General features: G+C 35.1%; 1 protein-coding gene across 2 annotated transcripts; it reads left to right on the top strand.

Annotated features, from left to right (window-relative positions):
• The first annotated feature begins 6,850 nt into the window (after positions 1-6,850).
• LOC110811935 (uncharacterized) lies at positions 6,851-20,521 on the top strand. 2 transcript variants are annotated; one of them, XM_088215489.1, is made up of 14 exons: positions 6,851-7,322; positions 8,510-8,671; positions 9,201-9,266; positions 9,450-9,593; positions 9,715-9,828; positions 9,976-10,077; positions 10,175-10,360; positions 15,043-15,132; positions 15,229-15,363; positions 16,893-17,015; positions 17,754-17,839; positions 18,033-18,642; positions 18,785-18,862; positions 19,144-20,521. In XM_088215489.1, the coding sequence occupies exons 1-14, from the start codon at positions 7,107-7,109 to the stop codon at positions 20,158-20,160; spliced, it is 3,129 nt and encodes a 1,042-aa protein (XP_088071615.1). In that variant the 5' UTR covers positions 6,851-7,106; the 3' UTR covers positions 20,161-20,521. The 2 variants fall into 2 exon arrangements, with proteins under 2 accessions (XP_088071615.1, XP_088071616.1); XM_088215490.1 differs by having other exon boundaries at positions 7,158-7,299.
• Positions 20,522-21,647: the final 1,126 nt, after the last annotated feature.

Here is a 21,647-nt window from a genome sequence, read left to right as displayed (position 1 = left end):
TGTAAATTGTCTTTGATATATTTTATTTGGCTGATGTAGATCCCTTCTTTTGATCTAGCTATTTCGACTCCAAGGAAATATCTTGCTTGTATGAGGTCCTTTACCATGAAGACTTCATCCAAGGGCTCTTAACTTTATGGATTTCTTTGTCATCAGGACCTCCAATGAGTAAGTCATCCACATACACTACGACTCCAACATAATTTTTTTTTGTTCCTGTTGTGAATAAGCAGTGATCGGCTTCTGATTTTGTGAATCTAATGGACTGGAGATTTGAAGTGAGCTCTTTGTTCGATTGGCATCCGACTTGCTTTAAGCCATATAGGCTCTTAGTTAAATGACAAACTTGCCCTTTACTAGCCTTAGAATAGCCCTCTGGGGGTCTTAGGTATAGTTCTTCTTCCACAAACTCATGTAAATATGTGTTGCTGATATCTAATTGGTACACTAGCTAGTCATTTACGACTGTTACGGTAAAAAATAGTCGAATTGTGACCATCTTAACCACCGGTGAGAAACTATCGTAATAGTTTATGCTAAATTCCTGATTGTAGCTCTTAACAATGAGTCTTGCTTTGTATTTATTAATTGAACTGTCAGCATTGTATTTTATTCTGTATACCCATTTGAAGTCAACCACTTTCTTCCCTTTGGGTAGTACAGTTAATTCCCAATTATTGTTATCTTCTAGTGCGGACAATTCGGCCTACATGGCCTCAACCCACTTATTGTCTTCTTTAGCATCCTTGTATGATTTTGGTTCCTTTGTAATAGACATTTGTGTAATGAAATTAACATACCCATGATTATATGCAGGTGAGGTGGACATGAGGAATGGAGGTTCGAACACAGGTTGTTTGGTGACATAGGCAACAAAATCTTCCATCTAGTTAGGCTACTTCTCACCTTGGTGTTTCTCCTTGTTTCGGGCTCTTAGGGGGTGATGTCTGGTGAGGACATTTCTTCTCTTCTTTGTAATTAGTATTCGGGTATGTTTGGTATTGGTAGTAGTGTGTCATGATAATCTAGTTGAGGGTATTGTGTTTGATATGTATAGACATGTTCATGAAATATTACATCCCTTAAAAAAACTACTTTCCTATTTGATAGGTCATATAGTTTGCAGGCCTTACCATCGAGTACATATCCTAAGAAAACTCATTTTAGAGCTCTAAGATCAAATTTATTTTTTTGAGGGTTAACATTGGTAGCAAAACACAGGCAACTGAAAACTCTTATGCTTGAGTAATCTGGTTGTTTTTTGTGCAGAATCTCATAAGGAGTTTTCCACTTTAAAACAGAACTTGGCAAAACGTTTATTATGTGTGTGACTGTGAGTATGGCTTCGCCCCAAAAACCTTTTGGTAAGTTTGATTCAAACATCAATGCCCTATTAACTTATAGTAGATGTTTATGTTTCCTTTCTACCACACCATTTTGTTGTGGTGTGTATGCACAGGTTTTTTGATGTATGATGCCCCTTTCTTGAAAAATGTTTTTGTATGAGGTGTTCATGAATTCTTTGTCATTATATGTTCTAATGATTTTGATTATTTTTTAAAATTTGTTTTGTATCAGATTGCAAAAATATTTTAAGATGTTGGGTACACTTGTTTTCTCTCTTAATAAATAAGTCCATGTAGTTTGTGAAAAATCATCCACTATAGCTAAAAAATAGGATGCACCGAAAACAGAATTAACGGGGTACGGTCCCAAAATATCAACATATATCAAACTGATTCTGCTGTGTTCGCTCCTTGATTCTTCATATACTTGTTAATCTCTTATTGTATGAATGTGGTTATTTCTGTACCCCAATTTGCGTTGAATGCTTTGATGTTAGTGCCATCAGGGACATTATTTGCTACTGCATTGGCTTTCTATTTATTCTTTTTCCCTTTGAGTTCTGTAAACCATTTTGAGTAGCCATGGAGCTTGAAGCATGTGTCCTTTGTGTGCCCTGTATTTTTGCAGTAAGTACATATTCTGCTATCTTTTTCCTTTTTTTTTGGTTTGGGAGTTTTGGATTGTCTTTCAGGTTGGCATAAAATACAGCAGGTATCCCTTCAAGTAAGTTAATATTGTGTACTTCTCTTTATTTCTTAACACTAGTTACCATGGAATAAGCCTTGTTCACAACAGGTCAAGATTCCATGATAAATTTTGATTTCTGGCATGGTAATATGAGTCATTAAGACCCGTTAGAAATTGGATCAGGTTGTCAGTGTTGTTGATCTCATTATGTTGTGTTGCGGCATGACAAGTGCAAATAGGTGAGGGCCTTAGGTGAGTCAACTCATCCCATAACCTTTTTAGTTTTGTATAATAGGTTATGATAGAAAGATTTGATTGTGTAATGGTATTTCACGCTTTAATTGATACAGCAAAAGCCCATTACTTTTTCTATACCTTTCTTTTATTTCATCCTACAGGTTTTTTGCTGATATAGTGAATAAAAAGGCACTGCCCAGCTCTTTGTTTATCGAGCTGAGAATTCAGGATACCATCATCCTATCTATTTTGTGCCATTGTTCATACTCTATTGCATCAGGTTCGGGCTTATTGCATATGTCATCAACAAGAGCAAGTTTGTCCTTGGCTCTTAACGCAATCACCATAGCTCAACTCCAATACAGATAGTTGGAACCATCAAGGGTAGCTGTGACAAGTTGCATTTTAAGTTGATCTGAGTTTATGAGTATCAGCACATCTGTATTAGGGTTTACCATTGAATGGTAGGATAATGGTGTAATATTGAAACCAGAGAAATCAGTGCTTATCACAGGCACTGCTCTGATACCATGTAAAGAAACCCAACCAGGTAGAGATAAAATTCAATGTTTCCTTTAATTTTCTCCTTGTATATTGTGCAAAAGACCTTGAGTGTATTTATACATGCATGGAAAAAAGAGAAAAACAAAAAGTTAGTCTCTGGAATGTACCAAGACCTACAACTGTCCACCATAACAACCTAACCATTTTAAAACAGAAAAAATCCTGGCTCTTCATTTTAGGTTATTGATCTGGACGGTCCATCTGTCCATCATCTTGTGATTCTTCGATTTTTCATACATAAACCTGAATAATTTTATGTTGATTTGACTAAAGTTAGGGCGAGTATAGTAGAGTTGGTCAAATCTTAAATAATAAAAGCAAGAGACACCAATAATTATATATGATGATGCACTATAGCTATGTGACACATACATACATACTTTAGTTATCTATATATCAACAAATTACCAAGTCAACTTCCTCATTATAATTGAAATGTTTAAATCTGCATGTATAAATCACGAATGAAGCTTTTGTCTTCTTCGATATTGTTAACTTGCACGCGGTTATTGATGTGTATGTTGCATTAAAAGAGGAAGGCTATATCTACACGCGGTTAAAATCACTCATTTATTTGTGACTTCTTATATACTTAATATGCTCATTCAATCCTGAACTTTTAGAATATTAACAGTATTTTTGTCATTATATAATTTTATTTTATAAATAAATTAAATTTAAATAATAAAAAAAATCTTTAGATTCAAGTAAGAAAAATGAAGTGAGGAATAATTTTTTTTAATTTTTTGACTAATAAACTATTATAACATCTATAATTCTCAATAATAACTTATATAATATAAGAAAAAATATGCAAGAAAAAATTATATGTGATTAAACAATATTTTATTTATCACTTAAAAAGTTAAATCCATGAAAAAAAACATAAAGTAGTTCAAGAGACCTTTTATTTTAATCTTTTTTCTATATTTTTTTTTTAATTTAGGTGCATCATAACACTCCTAAGCATTAGTTCTTTTTCATCAAATTAGATCAAAGTGAGAGTGAAAAATAAAATCTTAATATATCCTCATAAAAATTCCAAAATTTGTTATAAATCATAAAATTTTTACTCCATTTGTTAGTAACATCTTTATATTTGTATTGTACAAAAGAAATGATTCATTACCAAAAGAACTAAAAAGCTCTAGCATGATGAAATTTCCAAGTCCTAAGTGAGACATTGTGCAAACATTGTAGAATAGAATGTCATTTTTTGATATAACAACTCGTGAATTTGAAAGAAAATAAATTATGAATTGAATGCGGAAGCGAAACAATAAATTAGGGTTTACACTCCTTACACAATAATTCAGAATATCCAATAGGGCTACGAGAATTACTATTTTAAAAGAACAACTAATAATCCAAGAAATAAATGAAAAACAAACAAACCGAACATCTTATTCGCAACCCTCTTGTGGATCGGACTCTGGATCTTGATTCTCATGATCTGAAATGGTTAATGAAAGAGTGGGCTACACTAACCCAGTAAAAATAACACGTTACTTACCGACACAGAAATGAAGGTTGGTAAAAATAAAAAAAAATAACTAATGGAGTTCTTAATTTAAGTAAAAATTTTTTATCATAAATAAAATTATTTACCACATGCTTACCGTAGCGAGATTTTCAAAACCGACCTATAGAGTCAATAACATAAATAATATCATAATTTTATATTCCATCAGTAGGAATAACAACTTTCTCATTTATCAGCTTACTGGTATCTATGGAGGTCCATAGGGATGTCCCCATTATGCGTGAACCCTTTTTCAATATTTTCAATTAACATGTCGTCCCCATATCTCGTTCAATATGAGCGTCAAAAAATATCATCCTTCAATACATCGTCCGGTATGAGCGCCAAATTACCAATCCTCAATATCCCGTTCGGTATGAGGCAACACTCACGGTAGAGTTTCCTATGTACCCAGTCCGTCCACCATCTCCCAAGATATCCAGTAAGGCTACCATTCATCATTTCCCTTAATCAAACAATTTTCCGTTTATCTTTAATTCCAGTTTTTCAATTTTAACTATAAATCATGTAAAACAAATAATACATGTACTAAGAAAACACAATTGAGTTATCATACCAATTTCAGTGTATTATCATGCATTCAAACTGTAAAATTAATTAATCAATTAAACATGACAAACAGTAATAAATAACAAGTTCTAACTCAATTAGTAACTTGTAATTAATTATGGATATTTTTTAATTTATACAAAAGACCACATTATTTATAATTAAACTTCAATTCCATAACAGGAAATAAGGTAAGAGATTCTTATTCGAATCGGTGTTTAAAATGTTAAACTTCCAGCTACGCCCACTGGCGATCCCTGAGTTCCATCAATTTTCTTTCGAGAATTAAAAAATACTTCAAATACCTAGAAATATCTTAAAAAATCCAAAATCGATATTAGAAACCCTTTTTGGCCAATTTCAAAATTTTGACGTTGTGCTCTGACGATAGCATTGCCGCTCGCAGAGGCAGTTTGTCTCAGGTTGGCCATTTTCAGCCTATTTCGGCCTATTTTATATCCATCCATGCGAGAAAATACATTAAGTGACTTTGGTTGGTCCAAAAAAGTCAAAAAATCGAAACTTACCGGCAGTGGAGTTTTTCGATGCGGCGGCTCTGCCTATTTACCTTCGCAATTATGTATTTTACTTCAATCAACATGTAGAGAAAGGAATGGTGATTATAATGGTGAAAAAATTATATGAAATAGGAATCGAGAAGGACCTCATTGGATGCAGTTTTTTATTTTTCCTGCGGCGGCGCCACTGGGCTTTACCAGCGGTTTCTGTCTTATCCGCCGATTTTTTTGCTCCGATTTCGCCATTAGGGTGTTCAAAATTGAATTTTGAGCAAATAGAAATTTTTTTTACCTCTTTTGGCGGTCGGAGGTGGCTCCGACTCAGCGGTCGGCTCCCTTCCCGACGACTGGTTCTTCTTCTCTGACGTCGTTATATCTATTTTCTTTTAATCTAGGTCGTCCATCGTGTTTGATCTGGACCGTCCAATCACGTTTAAATAGAAAATGAATCTGAACTATTTATCGCGATTTGATCTATACCGTACGATCGCGTTTAAAGAGATAATGAATCTGAACCGTTCATCGCGTTTAATCGCGACCGTCCGATCGCACTGAGAAGATAACGCATCCGGACCGTTCGTACGCACGAAAACAAATCCGAACTGTCCAATCACAGACAAGCGGATCACCAGCGTGGCCTCCTGCGTGGAACCGCACTAGCGTGTCTTGCCACGCAGTGCACTTCAGTTCGCAAGGGCTACTGGCTGGGCGTCCAACGTGACACATTTTTTTTAAATTATATTTTGACCATCAGTTTTCGATTTTTTTTTCAAAAATACTCATAAAATCTAAATTTTCACTAATTTCTCTCAAAATTATTTTCAATTTTATTTTTCACCTATTTTTTCATAATTTATATTAAATAATAATTTATAAAATTAAAAATTAAATTTTATATATTAATTTTAAATATTACAAATTATTTTCGGGTATTACATTTGGGATATTGCAATTATTATCAGTATCAATCACAAAATACCAAAAACTCTACTTACAAATTGGAAGTTCAAAATTTGACTTCACTTTAAACTCTAATTTTATCAAATAATTTTCGGTTGTAATGTAAAATTAATTTTTCAATACAATATAATGTAATCAATTATAGAGTTGAGACATCTTATAATGATGATAGCTTTAGCTGTAATTATCATTAAATTTTAAGTTAATTACATGTAATTTTTTCTTGCATTTTTTTTTTAATTTATATAAGTTATCATTGAAAACTCTAGATGTTATAATAATTTATTAGTTAAAAAAAATTATTCTTTACATTGCTTTTCTTTTTTGAATCTAAAAGTTTTTTTTATTATTTAAATTTAATTTATTTATAAAATAAAGCTACGTAATGATAAAAATACTGTTAATATTTTAGAAGTTCAGGGTAGAATGAACACCTTAAGTATACAAAGAAGTCACAAACAAATGAGTGATGTTAAAATCTTTACTGTTTGTGATATTTAAACCTCAAAGATTTTAGGAAGAAAGCAAAGAAAATTTTCATGAATCAAGGGTCAAAAACATTTTACCATTAGAAAGAGTTTAAGAGCGAATCAAAAATTTCAATTTCTCTTTTCATCTCAAAATCTCTCCATGTGACAATACAGACGGAAGTTTTAAGCAACTCCAAAGCCGGAGCAATCAGAAGTGAAAAGAGCAAGAAGATGACGATGCAAAAGTGGGTTGATGTAGGATCTTCTTCATGTTCTTCAAAAGAGGAGAATTCAGGGAGACCTATACGGCTGGTGTATACCGATGAATGTGGAAAGTTCAAGACGGACCCAGAAGCTATTGATGCCCTGCACCAAGTAAAGGGTCCCATTGGCGTCGTCTCTGTCTGTGGAAGGTCTCGTCAAGGCAAGAGCTTCATATTGAATCAGGTTTTTTAGCACTTTACCTGCCAAACTATGTGGTATTCTACGTCATACTGCTCTTTTTTTTGTTGATATTGCGGATTGTGCCATCACTTCGTATTGGGTTGATCGTTGCTATGGGAAGAACAACCGCGTAAAAGGGAAAGAAAAAATGCACCAAAAAATTGGGCTTTATTTCTTCTTCGTGCTTGTGCTAACTTTTATTTCTTGTGCTGTTCTTCATTCTTGGCCTTGAGATTTTGAAATGCACTTCAGTTTTAAGCTTAAAAGCTGCTGTTATTGTTCCTCTTCCTAAAACCCCCATTGAAAAGATTAATCATTTTTTTTTAGGTTTATAATCGTCTGCCGCATTCTATATTTGTGCCAAAAAATGAAAAACAGAATGGCGGATTTTTTTGTTGGGGATGGGGGAACTGGGGAGTGTGAGGGGGTTGATTATGTGCTTTAGAGCACATGTTTTCTTCTGTTTAATGGAAATGAGAAAATCAAAATGTCCTAAGAGCATGGTCAACATGTGTTAATTTAGCTCTATGGTTTTCTGCAGCAAACAGCATTGAGAGGGTGGAAATCAGTCTTCTTGTATGCATAGACTATATTGGGTGACGAATTTTGAATAATCAATAGGGTAACTGGACCAACTAAAATGCTAAAAGTGTGATTTCTAATAATTTACTTTGATAAAATAAAAATTGGTACTGAAGGACGGGAAATTATATACCTACGTAGTTTGAACATGTTTGGAAGTATTAATCCAGTGGAAGATTTATATTGATGGACGGAAGATCAATTTTAGGTGTGGAGACAGTTAATTGCATGTTAATTCAAAACATAATGAAACATGTGCAACTTACAATGGACATGGTCTCTATGAAAATTTACTACATGCTTCATATCTTTTCGCTAAAGCACGAAGCCATGAAAGGAGCAGACCGGGCCTTGAAGTAAATGATTTCGATTATGAACTGTCAGACCCTCTTTTAGATGCAATCATTTGTTTACTTAAGCATGGACAATTCTATTTTGTGAGGTTTAAGATCTGAAGTGATATTTCAGCATGCTGCCAATAGGTAAGATGATGGTGATCAACTACTATGTTCTCGGATAACTTTGTATATGCTTCTGATGTATCTATCAAGGAATATATAACTTGGAAATGAAAGCTTGAACATAAATTGACTGAAACTTTTCTGCAGCTTCTGGGTAGGAACAATGGATTTAAAGTTGCCTCAACCCATCGCTCTTGCACTAAAGGGCTTTGGATGTGGAGTGCTCCATTGAAGATAAAGGATTCTAGGGGAGCTGATTACAACCTTCTACTATTGGATAGTGAAGGAATTGATGCGTATGATCAAACGGTTAGTCTGCATTTTTCTTGTCTCTGCATTTTTCTTGTCTTTTCTTATTTGTAATTTTTTAAAAAAAGAAAAGTGAACTCTAAATTGTAACAATATTGGAAATGTTGAAAAAATTATTCGTAGCTATCTCGTTTGATTTTTTTGATTCTTTGAGAGCCACTGGAGGGTATGGGAAGAGTTCTATATTGTTAATTGAGGAGTTAGTTTGGCTCTCTAAGTCATTGAATCTAAAGGTTTCTGTCTGGAAATACTTGGGCAGTATAAAGTTCTAGGTATCTTGTCCTAGCACCTCTTATCATATTGTAAAATGCTGTTAAATGAATTGAAAGACCGAGGCTAGCCTTTCATAAGAAAGGTGAAAGGGAAAAGATGATTGCAAAATATACAAAGAGAAGATAATTCACCTTTCACTTTGTTCAAATGAAATTTTATTACAATTTTCTCATCCTCCTTCATCAGAAGCCCATCAAAGAGAAATTTCATCATAATTCTTATCTGGTTTAAGTGTTCTGACTGTTTCTCTCGATAGGGAACATACAGCATACAGATATTCTCTCTAGCCATCCTCTTGTCAAGCATGTTTATCTATAATCAGGTAAGTAATCACTACTTGTCATTTAGCAGTTCCAATTTACTACAGGTGGTCGTTTGCTTTAAAGTCACGTTTTATTTTAGTTATTGAAACTCCTTTCGTTGGTTATTTTAATAAGTATAATGCATACACTCCCAATTCCCTGCTATTCTGCTTATTCTCACCAACCACTTGTCTTATCTTCAGATGGGTGGTATTGATGAAGCAGCACTTGATCGTCTCTCTCTTGTAACTGAAATGTCTAAGCATATTCGTATAAGAGCATCTGGAGGAGGGAATACAGTGTCTGAGCTTGGACAATTTTCCCCCATATTTGTTTGGCTATTAAGGGTGATTTTTATCATTTTTTTTTTCAGAAAAAAATATGTTCTTCCATTTTGATGTTTCCATGACAGCCAATTTTTATATGAGTTAGTTTCATATTTGACTCTTTTGAGTTATTCACTTTCAGGATTTCTACTTAGACTTGGTGGAGGATAATGCAAAACTGACACCCCATGATTATCTAGAATTGGCATTGAGGCCAGTTCCAGGTGGTGGAAAAGACATAGTAGCCAAAAATAAGGTACTAATTGCCCTTTGAACTTGTTGATGGATGCAGTCGGTTATTGTCTTAAGTTGCTATATTTAATTAGAAGGGCTGTCTAGTTGTCTCTCTGAGTCTTGTTTTTACACCAAAGCAAATCTCTGACTTCTTCAAAGTATTAAACAGATACGTGAATCTATTCAAGCTCTTTTTCCTGATCGAGAGTGTTTCACCCTTGTCCGCCCTCTAAACAGCGAAACTGAGCTGCAACATTTGGATCAAATTCCGGTAATTGTTTGAGAATTCAGCTAACTACAGGTTATATGACCTCTTCTATCATATCTCTTCTTTTATTAATGAAGCTACCTGTATATTTTATGACTAGTTGGAAAAATTGAGGCCAGAATTTCGGTCTGGGCTTGACGCCTTTACAAAATTTGTTTTTGAGAGAAGCAAACCCAAACAAGTAGATAGTACAATTATGACAGGACCGATCCTTGCTGGTATCACAAAATTGTTTCTGGATGCTCTTAATAGTGATGCTGTGCCTACAATATCATCCTCCTGGCAGGTGGGTGACTGTCCTAGATTTGCAGGTCTCTTCTCATTCTGCTGTATCTTTCTTTTTCTTTGGCGTCTTATATAAATAGCCTAGACCCATGCTCTTCCAGTCGCCCTTTGCCAAGTAAATTGCATGCACTCATCATTGTAGTTATTTTTGAAGAGTGGCTGATCACATAGTCTCTAACTTAGTCATTATGAATAAATTCCCTGTTTGATGTATTTTTAGCTGTACATGTTGATTTAGTTATTTCCTCTTCTGCTTATTTGTTTCTCGTAGTCCCCAATGCTGTAGCTTGAAGAATAGTGAATCTATTGTTTAACGGGTTTTTATTAGTCATTGATTGAATCTTGAAGTAATCTTAGGAGTAGAGGACAAGGTTTTGATTGTTCTTAGCTAAGTAGAGATCTGGTAAACTGGGTTAGAACCCAGGATTTGGACTTCATCCGGTCAAATTGGGAAAATATGACCTCTGAGGCAAGCCTCAGATTGAGTATAGCATTTGTTAATGTTAATAGATGGTTCATAACTTAAAATTAGAAGCTAATCATTATTGGTTTACTGACTTTCTTCTTTAGTGATTCAAACAACCTTACTTTTTTATGCTATTATTGTTTTCTCATTCAATTAATACTATGTTTAAGTTGAGTAAGATGTGGGGAAAAGAAAGGAACATAGAGGAAAGAAATCATCCTTTCTTTGTTTGGTTAAAAAATAAGAATTGATAAGGTAAAGAAATATAGTTAACATTTCACCCTTGTCCTTAAAGTAATTGGTTTTTAAAGTTCGCAACAACTTCCCATATTGCGAGAGAAAGGGAGGAAAGGAAAGAATTTAAATAGTTTTCGTTTATAAATCATCAATTTTATCCTCACATATCTACTTGCTTTTTTTTCAAACAAAAATGTTATATCCCAATAATCAGCAAAGGAAAAAGAAGAAAGCAGAAGAATGAAAGAAGTGGCAATGCAGGTACGAGCCCCATACAGGAGAAAGGAAATCTGGGCTGATCTCCTTTTGTGTTTTTTGTTTAAGTTCAATTAGGAAAAAGAGGATATTTAGCATAGGAGTTTTTTGTTTCAGTTCGGTTGGGTGCATATATAATCTCATTTCTACAGTTTTAGTCAGGAGAATGTCCAAGGTGTTGGAAAAAGTAATCAGGGAATGTCAACATGCTTTCGTGGAGGATAGACAAATATTGGATGTTGTTCTGGTGACAAATGAAGTAGCGGACGATTTCTTATACAAAAAGCGGGAGTGGGTTCTTTTGCAAGCTACATATGGAGAATGTTTATGATATGTAAATTGAGACTTTGTGGATTTTATGCTGAAAAGAATGAGGTTTGGAACAAGTGGAGGAAATGGATTAAGTTCTACATTACCATCACATCATTTGCAGTTATGGTGAACGAGGGTCCACTATCTTTCTTCTAAGCATCAAGATGGCTGAGACAAGGTGATCCACTCTCACCTCTACTGTTCGTTGTGATGAAAGCTCCAAATAGGTTGTTGTAAAAGCAAGGGAGTTGGAGCTATTTAGAGGAGTGAAAGTTGGGGGAAACGACCATGTGGAGAGATAACTCACCAATTCTTCTCTGATGACAATTCAGTTTCTGTGAAGTGGATGAGAAGGCAATGCTCAACCTCATATGTGTTATGATGTGCTTCCAAGCAGTGTCGGGGCTTAATATCAACTTGATCAAGTCAGAGATTGTCATACTGGGTGACAGAAGAGATGAAACAAGATTGGCAAGTGAGTTGGATTGCAAAATGGTATAATTACCTATTAAATTTGTGGGGCTGCCATTAGGATTAAATTATAAAGATGAGATGACCTGTGATTCAATAATTAAAAAGTTTGAATGAAGATTAGTGGGATGAAAGAGGAGTTTTTATTTAAGGGTGGAAGGCTGACTCTTATTAGGAGCACATTGGTTAACCTACCTATATACTACATATTTCTTATGACAATCCCAATTAAAGTGGCTAAGAAATTAGAGTCCATTCAATGTGGGTTCCTCTGGGGAGATTTGGAGGATAGGAAGTACATTTGGTGAAGTGGGGAGAGATAAAAAGCCAATGCCACAGAGGTCTGGGGTTGAGATCCTTTGTAGAGGTGAATTTTGCTCTATAAGGGAAATGATTATGGAGATTCATGAAGGAGAACAGCATGCTGTGGTGAAGAGTGATTGAGGTTAAATTTGGGACTATGGATAGTGGATGGTTTACAAGAGTGACGAATAAACTACATGGTGTGGGGTTGTGGAGGAGAATCAGCATGGGTAGTCAAAGATTTCAGGAATGCATTAGTTGGGGAAGAAAGAGGGAACAACATTATGTTCTGCTCGGATGCTTGGGTGGGAGAGGGAACTCTTAAAGATCAATTCCCGCAAATTTATATGATAGCGTGGTGTAAGAATATCACTGTTGAGGAGGCAAGCAGAGTTGTTTGAGGCATTAGGGAGTGGGATGTGAATGTGACAAGAAATCTTAATAACTAAGAAGTCAATGAATATGAGGCACCCCTTAATTTACCTTCGCTCATCAACCTTAACGAATACAATAATCAACTTATATGGGAACTTAAGGATAAAGGAGATTTCACAGGAAATCCTACTACAATCACTTGGCAAGAAATGGAGCTACAGAACAAACGTTTCCATTTAAGCAGATGTTAAGGATGAATGCTCTTCCAAGAATTTTTTTTTTTTTTTTTTTTTTGCATGGGAGACGAAATGAGAGTGCATATTGACCATTGACAAACTTATGAGAAGAGTAAGAATTTTGGTGAATGGATGCTATCTATGTTAGAGAGAAATGGAATCTTGTAATCATATTCCATTTGGTGTCCTGTTGTGTATAAGTTAATAGAATATGGTTTACGGGTAATTGGGGATTAGCTTAGTCATTGCTGGTTTGGTTAGAGATGGGATTTGAGTTTGAGAGGAATTTGATAAGGGGAGGAAAATTGTGGATCTCATTCCTTCTATTATTTTTTAGGTGGTTTGGAAAGAGAGAAACAATAGAGCTTTTGAGGGGGTGGACGAAGTTTTTGGTAGAATTAAGGACAGATGACTCAAGTATTTGGGATCATTGGTTATAGGACCCTATTCATTCGTTAGAGGATTTTAGGAATTTTATGAACATACTAACTTTTTAAATAATTTTATACATGGGTGGTTCGTCATTGGTGCTTGTTAAGTAATGATCATAATATACTTTTTAGTTGAAAAAAGGAGTTTGGGAATAGGTAGATACGGACTGTTTTATATTAAGCAGCAAACTGAATCAACTAAGGATTCTTCAAATTAGGAATTGGGTATTCATAGTATGTGGTATCAGTAGGAGTAAATGAAATTTTTTTTCACTATCTTCTTCAAAATGATGGGATGAAAAAAAATTTCCCATCTTCTTTATTAGATTACCCTAAATATGTAAATATTCATGAATAAGATCAGTCAAAGAATAATTAAATAAAAAACAGATTGTAGTGTATCTTAATTTTAGAGATTGTTAGGTTCTCTTATACGAGCCCTGAACCATAAGTTCCACATATCTCAACCCGTAACCTAATCCTGAATACAGGATCTTGTTAGATTACTATCAGAGTGCTGGGAGGCTATGGGCGGTTTCAAGGTATTTCAGCAGCAATTTTGAAGGGGTTCCTGCACGTGTACCTGGAGCATAGGAATAATTGTGCAGAAAGGAGAAAAATTCTTTCTATCATTCAAGGAAAAGCAAAGGAGCTGAGTGAATGGGTTTACCTACCGTACAGGGAGCTTTCAGGTTCCAAACCCGACATCAGGCTGTGCCTGGAGGGAGCATACCTCAACAATCTCATAACATCCTATCAAGATTTTTCCAATGACAATGGAAGTGATGAGCAGCAGCACCAGTCAGAATTAGATTCAGCCCCATGCTGGGCAACCAAGTGTCCATCTTTAGTTGGTGGAACTTCAACAAGCTGGAATTGCTTTGCCCTCAGATGCAGTTAGAGGTTCTGTTTTTATCAATGAAATAGTACCATGACACACAATCACCATTTCGAATGGGGAGTAATGTTATGCCCCAATAATCAGCAAAGCAAATGAAGAAAGCAGAAGGAAAAGAAGTGGAAGTTCAGGTGCGGGCCTCATGCAGAAGAGAGGAAATCTGCTAAAGTGTTAGTTTGAGTTAAATTAGGAAAAGAAGGGTATTTAGTAGGAGTTTGAAAATAGGTAAAATAGGAATTATTTATGTGAACTGACACATGATCAACTAAGGATACTTAAAATTGGGCATTTGATAATTTATGGTATTTAGCATTATTAAGAGTATACTAATCACAAAAATTTAGTAGCATCTGTTAAAAGGGAAAGCTTATGCTATGACTTACCTGTATGTAAACAGTTTATGTGAATAAGATCACCAAAGAGTAACTAATTAAAAAAAGGTTGTAGGTACCCCAATTCTAGAGATCGTTCTCCTAACGAGTCTCCTAAATCATACATTTCTCATATCTCAACCTATGACCTGGTCGTAAAGAGAGAACCATGTAGAAAAAGTACAATTGAAAATATGGATTATAATGGATCATTTTCTTTTTAAAAAAATTCCCATTTCGATTCCTCTTGTTGATGAGTGGTGGCCTGTGCCTGCTTCTCTCTAGTCAAGAGCTACAGTTCTAAGAACCTACATGTATTTCTCTGCAGAGCATAGAAGAATCAGAATGTCAAAGAGCCCTTGACAGAGCGACTGCAATATATGTGTCTGCTTTTGACCGCACAAAGCCTCCACAAGAAGTAAGTGCAATTCGTACAAAAGGTGTGACTTTACTGACTGAAATCAGGATTTCGAGTACTGTTGTTCCTTTCCTTTCTCATTAATGCAATTGCTAGGTTTTCTTAAAAGAAGCACATGAAGAGGCAGTTCAGAAATCACTTAGTGCATTTAATGCAAGTGCTGTTGGATCTGGTTCAACAAGGCAGAAATATGAAGTTCTTCTCCAGAATTTCTTACAAAAGGCATTTGAGGTTACGACTCAAACCATACATGCATTTTTTTACATGCAATATTACCTTGATATGTTTCTTCAAGCTGGGATACAACTTTACATGGATACTAGGCTTTTAGAAAGTGGCATACATTCTGTGAGCTGTCAAAGTTTTCTACCTGGAACGAGGCCTGTACTCAAGAGCTAATTGATTTGGTGTCTTGATTCCTGTTTTGCAAGATAATACATTGATATTTCTACTTTGTTGATTGTAGGGATAGTTAGATGAGTTTATGGCATTATTTGTGTTTCAACTTTTCTGGTGTTATGCATTCTCGAAGGAAAAATTCTTTTGATAATTAGTTTTTTAATTAAGCTGAAAAGACCATGAACTAGTGTTGTTTTGTTTATTTGTTGACAATTACTTTTTCTATTAAATGGAAGAGAAAATGAACTGATGTTATTATGTTTTCAGAGACCAAATTCTTTTTAATTTTTTATTAAGCTGAAGAGATCATGCGCATAGCTTTTACTACAACACCATGCTCCTGCTCTCTTTTGCCTTCTCATTCTAAATGTAAATTTTACCAACGATTTTCAAGCAAGTAAAATGTACATTATTTAGCGGAAACTGGGTGCTGGATTGTGATACTTCTGAGTATTTCTTTGTTAACTATCTGCCTCATGGAAACCAGCTCCACCAGTTTGGTTTGCATTGAATTGATTATGCACTGTGGAGCTAATGCAATGAAATATTTGGGCTACCATAACTGCTTTTCTCTAATGTAATAAATTTCATTGCTGTCGATGGAAGATTATTATGGAATTCTATTAAATGTTTGAGTACTTTGTTACTCGAGAAATTGTATGGTTTTCTGTTAACAAACTCTTAAGGTTATCCAAGATAGATAAAGATAAAAAAACACTAAAGCATTCGAGAATTTGTACAAGGAATTATGTTCATTGCCCCATAACTACATCTTGTAGTAGCAACTCTAGCAGTGACATCCTTTTTCTTTACCCAAATGAATGTGCTTGTTTTGTGTATACTGAAATATGCTTTTTAAGATGGGGCAAGTAGCCAGAACAATGGTGTATGTGGCTCATAAGCAACCGTCAGATTTATGACCCTACCACCTCCCTATATGAGATTAGCAACCTTGTGGGTAAAAGCACACGACCATATCCTAACATAAGTCTCTCACTGGTCAATCGAAATCGGGAAGTTATTATATACAGCTCATAGGGGATCAACTATTTGTGCATTATCTCATTATTTTGTTGATTTTTCAAGGAGAATGTCTTATTCTACTTATATATTTTTTTTCCGCTCTTCGATAATAGAACTTTCATCTGAAAATAAGAGGGGAAATCAACCAACTATACCCTGAATGTTTTTCTTCTGTTTCTTTTATGGATCCTGGGTGGTGCTACTTATTTTTCCTTTGCGGTAAAGGTCTAGTATATGGTTTGCAAGCTAGTTCATATCATAATTATCGCAGACATCCTTAAAGATCCCAGGTGGCATGTCAGTTTAATTCTATTGATTTTATTAAGCTATTGATGTAGGACTATAAACAAACTGCATTTATGGCGGCAGATTTGAGATGTTACACTGCTGTAGAAAGCATGGAGAAAAAATTGCGAGCTGCTTGCCAAGTTCCTGGCACAAAGATCAAGGAAGTTGTCAGGGTAAATGTGTTCATAATTTAGGTTGACATTTTCTTCTTTTAAATGATTGGATTTATTATAAATGTTTTTTCGTATTTTAGGTTGACATTTTTTTTTCTTTTAGTTGATCAGATTTATTTATATTCCATTTAAGTTACTAATGAATGTTTTGTTTCACTGATTTTTTTATAGCCATTCCCAATATTTCCTGATTATTGATGAACTTGACCCTGGACGAAGTTTGTTTGAACATTTAAATGCATGGTAGTGGGGGATGAACCTGGGAGCTTCTAATTTGTTTCTTTCTAACAGATTGTGCGATTTTATCTGACTGAGCCTGCCACTACATAAATTCAATTTCTTAAGAGTCACTGTTCCTGAGCAGTGTTCTGACATAGAATTTAATTGTTCGAGATGAAATACCACCATATCATCCTTTTGATGTTATTTTAGCATCTAGCTGGGTATCTTGATATTTTTATGATTGTCCTACTAAGTCATCCACTCCACAGAATTGGCATTTTATGGTTTTAGTTTGGCTAATTGCGTGTCCATAGTTTATCTTTTATGAATAGTATTTCTTTTTTCATGAGAAAATTATCATTTGATTAGCAATAACCAAATAAATTTGCTATATAGGTGAACCTGTATTTATCATCTACTAGATAGGTTCTTTCTCCTTAGATGTAATAGGCAGTAGGAATATTAGTAGTATAAACATTCTTTATGGATTAACTAACCTCATAGTACGTTGAACAGGTTCTTGATAATCTCGTAGCAGAGTACGAAGCATCATTTTATGGTCCAGCAAAATGGCAGCAATTGTCATACTTTCTACGGAAGAGGTTTGTTTCAACTTTTATTGTATTTTTATAAACTCCATACTAAGGTTCTTAAATCTGGCCTGTCATCCTTGTTAGGAGTTAGGACAGGTTAAATACTCGTGTTTTCTGTAAATCTCTGGTCATCTTGTCTTTATAGGCTTTGGTGGAATAATTCTCTCATGTATAAACTTACATCAAAAGTTGTTGATTCCAGTTTACAGGACATCATACTCCCCCATGCTAAGAAGCAGATAGATGAATCTTCTTCACCGGAGAAGAGAGATCTCATATTGAAATGCCGTACTATTGAAGATAAGATAGACATGCTTAATAAGCAATTGGAAGCAAGTGATAAGTTAAAATCTGAATATCAACAGCATTATGAGTATGCAATTGATGACTTGAAGAAGCTTTCTGATCATTATAAGAGCCGTATTAATAGTTTGGAGAACAAGTGCAGCTTATTCGATGAAAGGTGTTCCTCTTTGATGGAAACAATAGATTCAGCAAAACAGGAATCCTTGGAATGGAAAAGGAAATTTGAAGAATTGATAACTAGCAGAAACAACGAAAATATCAGTGCCAGTGAAGAAATCTCAGTTTTCAAGTCCTGGAATCATGCAGCTAAAGCAGAAGCTACCGCCAATGAAGCAGCACGGTCTGCTTTGAAGGAAGCAAATGAGTGGAAAATCAAGTATGAGAATGCTGTTAGAGAAACTAAAGCTGCAGTGGAGAAGGTAGCTTCAGTTCAGGAAAGTGCTAAGCAGGCACAGTTTAGAGAAGATGCCCTTAGGGCAGACTTCTCTCGCAGTTTGGAGGAAAAGGTGTTGAAATTGTACTCTCTCGTCCTCTTCTTTTTTGCTTTGCATATCTGGATATTTATTACATGTATCATACTCGCATGTTTTACTATTCTGATGCTTGAAAAAGTTGTGCTTCGCTTGTCCTTGATCATTAATACGCCAGGATGCAGAAATCAAAGATAAAGTATCAAAGCTTGAATGTGCTGAGGAACAGTTAACTGCTTTGCGACTGGAGTTAGAGGTAAGCTTCCTTGATATCCATCATTCAACTGATCTTCACACGAGTAGGAGAAGCTTGGGCCGGAAAAGAAAATACCTGGATTCACCATCTTAATGACTTGGTTGCTCTCTCTTTGAGGCTCTAAGTGTTTTACATTGTCGCATTCTTCTCTTTTCACTGCTCAGGATTTGAATACTAATATCTCAACCTTAGCCTACCTGCCTTGTTCCTCATTTGAGTCCTAGTGGCAGTTTGTTCAACCTTTCTGTGATTACTTTTTCCACTCTCTTATCTTCATGCAGGGTGCTCAATCAAAGATAAATAGCTGTAACTTCGAGTCTAGTGAGTTGAAGCTTCAAATCAGAGCGTTGGAAGAGAAGTACCGGGATGTAAAATCTACTGCTGAATCAATGGAGAGAGAAGTCGTGAAGATGCAGCAAGGAAAATCCCAACAAGAGCATAAATATATCGCTGAGCTAAAAAATATTGAAGAAGCAAGTGAAGAATGTAGAACTGTGGAAGAAGTTAAGATGGTAAATGATCTTGTCAATTTAATACAGGCAGAACCATTAGCTGCCGAAAATCAGAAGGGAGAGGTGCAGCAGCTGGCACTGGAGAAACATTTTGAAATCGAAAGAGGACAAAAATATATTGAATCTTTGGAGAAGCAGAAGATGGACTTGGAAGGTGAAGTTGAGAAGTACCAGTTGGCAAACCAGGATGCCACAGTCAAGATTGCTTTACTAGAAGCAAGAGTCAAAGAGAGAGAAGAAGAGATAGATATGTTGAAGATGAAAAACGAGCAACAGGTGAATGCATTTCAAATCCGCGAAAGTGTCCTAGAGTCAAAATGCACTGAAAATGCAGGTGTAACTAGTCAACATGAAGTGTATTATTTGGAAGTAGAATCATTACAAGAAGAAACAAATCTGCTCCGGCAGGATTCAGTTTCTGACTTCCTAAATGAAATTGAGGTGGTCCCTGAGCATGAAAACCTCTCTTTTGGAAAGCGCTCGATGTCAGAAGCTCCTGGCACAGGTGTTGATTCTGTCCAAGATACGGATATTGATGAAGTGGTCAGAGTAACAAAGAAACAAAAGCACAGTATGACTCTGCATGAATGCACAGTGGCAGGAGACTCAGATTCTGTTTCCAAGCAAAAGAAAGGCAAGAGCCAACCACAAACTTATTTGAAATTTACAGTGGCAAAATTACGGGAGGAGCTTATAAGACATGGTTTTGGTGCTGAATTGCTGGAACTGAATCGTCCTAAGAAGAAAGACATATTGGCTCTTTATGAGAAACATATCCTCAGCTAATAACTCCAAACATTTTCTTGCATATACGACTTCTCAGGCTTTTCAATCGATATTAAGCAGAGTTTATGATACTAATTACGAATTCAGTAGGGCTTTTGGAGCTGAGCTCCAATTTCACTTGCTCCCCACTTTTCTGTTGGCTGAGTTATTTGTCATGAGCTCTAGTCCTAGATATTAGGAAGAAAGGGTTCAACTTTCACTTTTGAAGAAAAAACAAAGAAGAAAAAAAAAACCAATGGGGTAATTGGTGTCTTTTTGTGTTCATATATACTGTACATTCTGCTGTAGAACTGGTCTCATCACCATTTTGGATATATAATCTTCCTACTGTTGCTTATAAATGTCTGCAATTGATGTTCAATGTTATTTCAGAACAAATAAAGAATTAATTTTATTTGTATATATAAAATAAAATTTAATAAAGATACGGATTTTGAAATTTAATTTAATTTCTACAAATATAAATTATTTGCAGTTTATATTTTTATTTACCTTCAGAAATAAAAATTAAATTTTTTTAATTAAAAATTTATTCATTTAAGGTGAAGTTTGTATTGTTGGAAGAGTGAATAAGAGCGATAAATTAGAAGCATTTCCAACTGCGAGGTATTAAGGCAGCTGTCTACATATTTTTTTGAAGCCTCATACCTTAAAATGAGTATGTAATGCACATTTTAAAAAATTGATGAACAATTATTTGTTCGACTATAATAATGTCATCTACATAGACCAAAAACCGAGCCTCTAATGAAAAGAGAATAATCCGAAAACTCAATTTGAATAATGATTGAGCAAACTTGGAATTTCACTATTTTAATGCCAGTTTGAGTCTACAAATGAGCGTATGTAATTTACAGATAAATACGACATTTGATGACCCCCTTAACTACAATACTCAGAATAGCAAATTTGTATAAACCTCTTCGTTAAAATTACTATTTAAGAAGGCACTACTAACATTCGATTGGGTTGCGTACTACTTACGATTGCAGTTAAAGCAAGCAACATTTTTGCAGTCACTAATTTAGCTACCGGTGAGAAAGTCTCAAGAAAACCAGTCATTCTTGTTAGAGTATAGCTTTTGGCAACTAATTGTAACTTATAAGGATTAATGGTACTATCAGATTTATACTTTGTCTTATTTACCCAACAATAGCCTATAGAATATTTCCCGAATGGTTATGGTACAATGGACCATGTATTGCTGTCTTCTTCCATGGCTTGTAGTTCAGCTCGGATGGATTCCCGTTAGTGAAAATCAGTGACTGCCTGCTCAACGATTGAGGCTCCAGATTGCTAGATACTGCCATATAAAAGCTTCGTGTGACAGAGAAAGATGATCATAACTAAAGACGAGGAGGTCATGGATATAAAGCAGAAGACTCAGAAATTCTAGAGGGTCTTTGAGAAATAGATTGCAGCCATAATTTTATAAATAAGAAGGGACCCAACAGGAACTCGCTGCCCAAATGGTGCCTGATTATTGT

Source organism: Carica papaya, chromosome 3, assembly GCF_054855325.1.
Source record: "Carica papaya isolate Zhongbai chromosome 3, ASM5485532v1, whole genome shotgun sequence".
Taxonomy (NCBI): domain Eukaryota; kingdom Viridiplantae; phylum Streptophyta; class Magnoliopsida; order Brassicales; family Caricaceae; genus Carica; species Carica papaya.
The sequence above is the reverse complement of the archived record's forward strand: the minus strand, read 5'-3'. Positions and strand labels throughout refer to the sequence as shown.

Excerpts from the sequence above, each read along its gene's own strand:
- LOC110811935 (XM_088215489.1), top strand. The coding sequence starts at position 7,107 with ATGACGATGCAAAAGTGGGTTGATGTAGGATCTTCTTCATGTTCTTCA. Across the intron at positions 8,672-9,200 it reads TTGATGCGTATGATCAAACG|GGAACATACAGCATACAGAT; the intron begins GTTAGTCTGCAT and ends TTCTCTCGATAG. Across the intron at positions 10,078-10,174 it reads AACATTTGGATCAAATTCCG|TTGGAAAAATTGAGGCCAGA; the intron begins GTAATTGTTTGA and ends TTTTATGACTAG.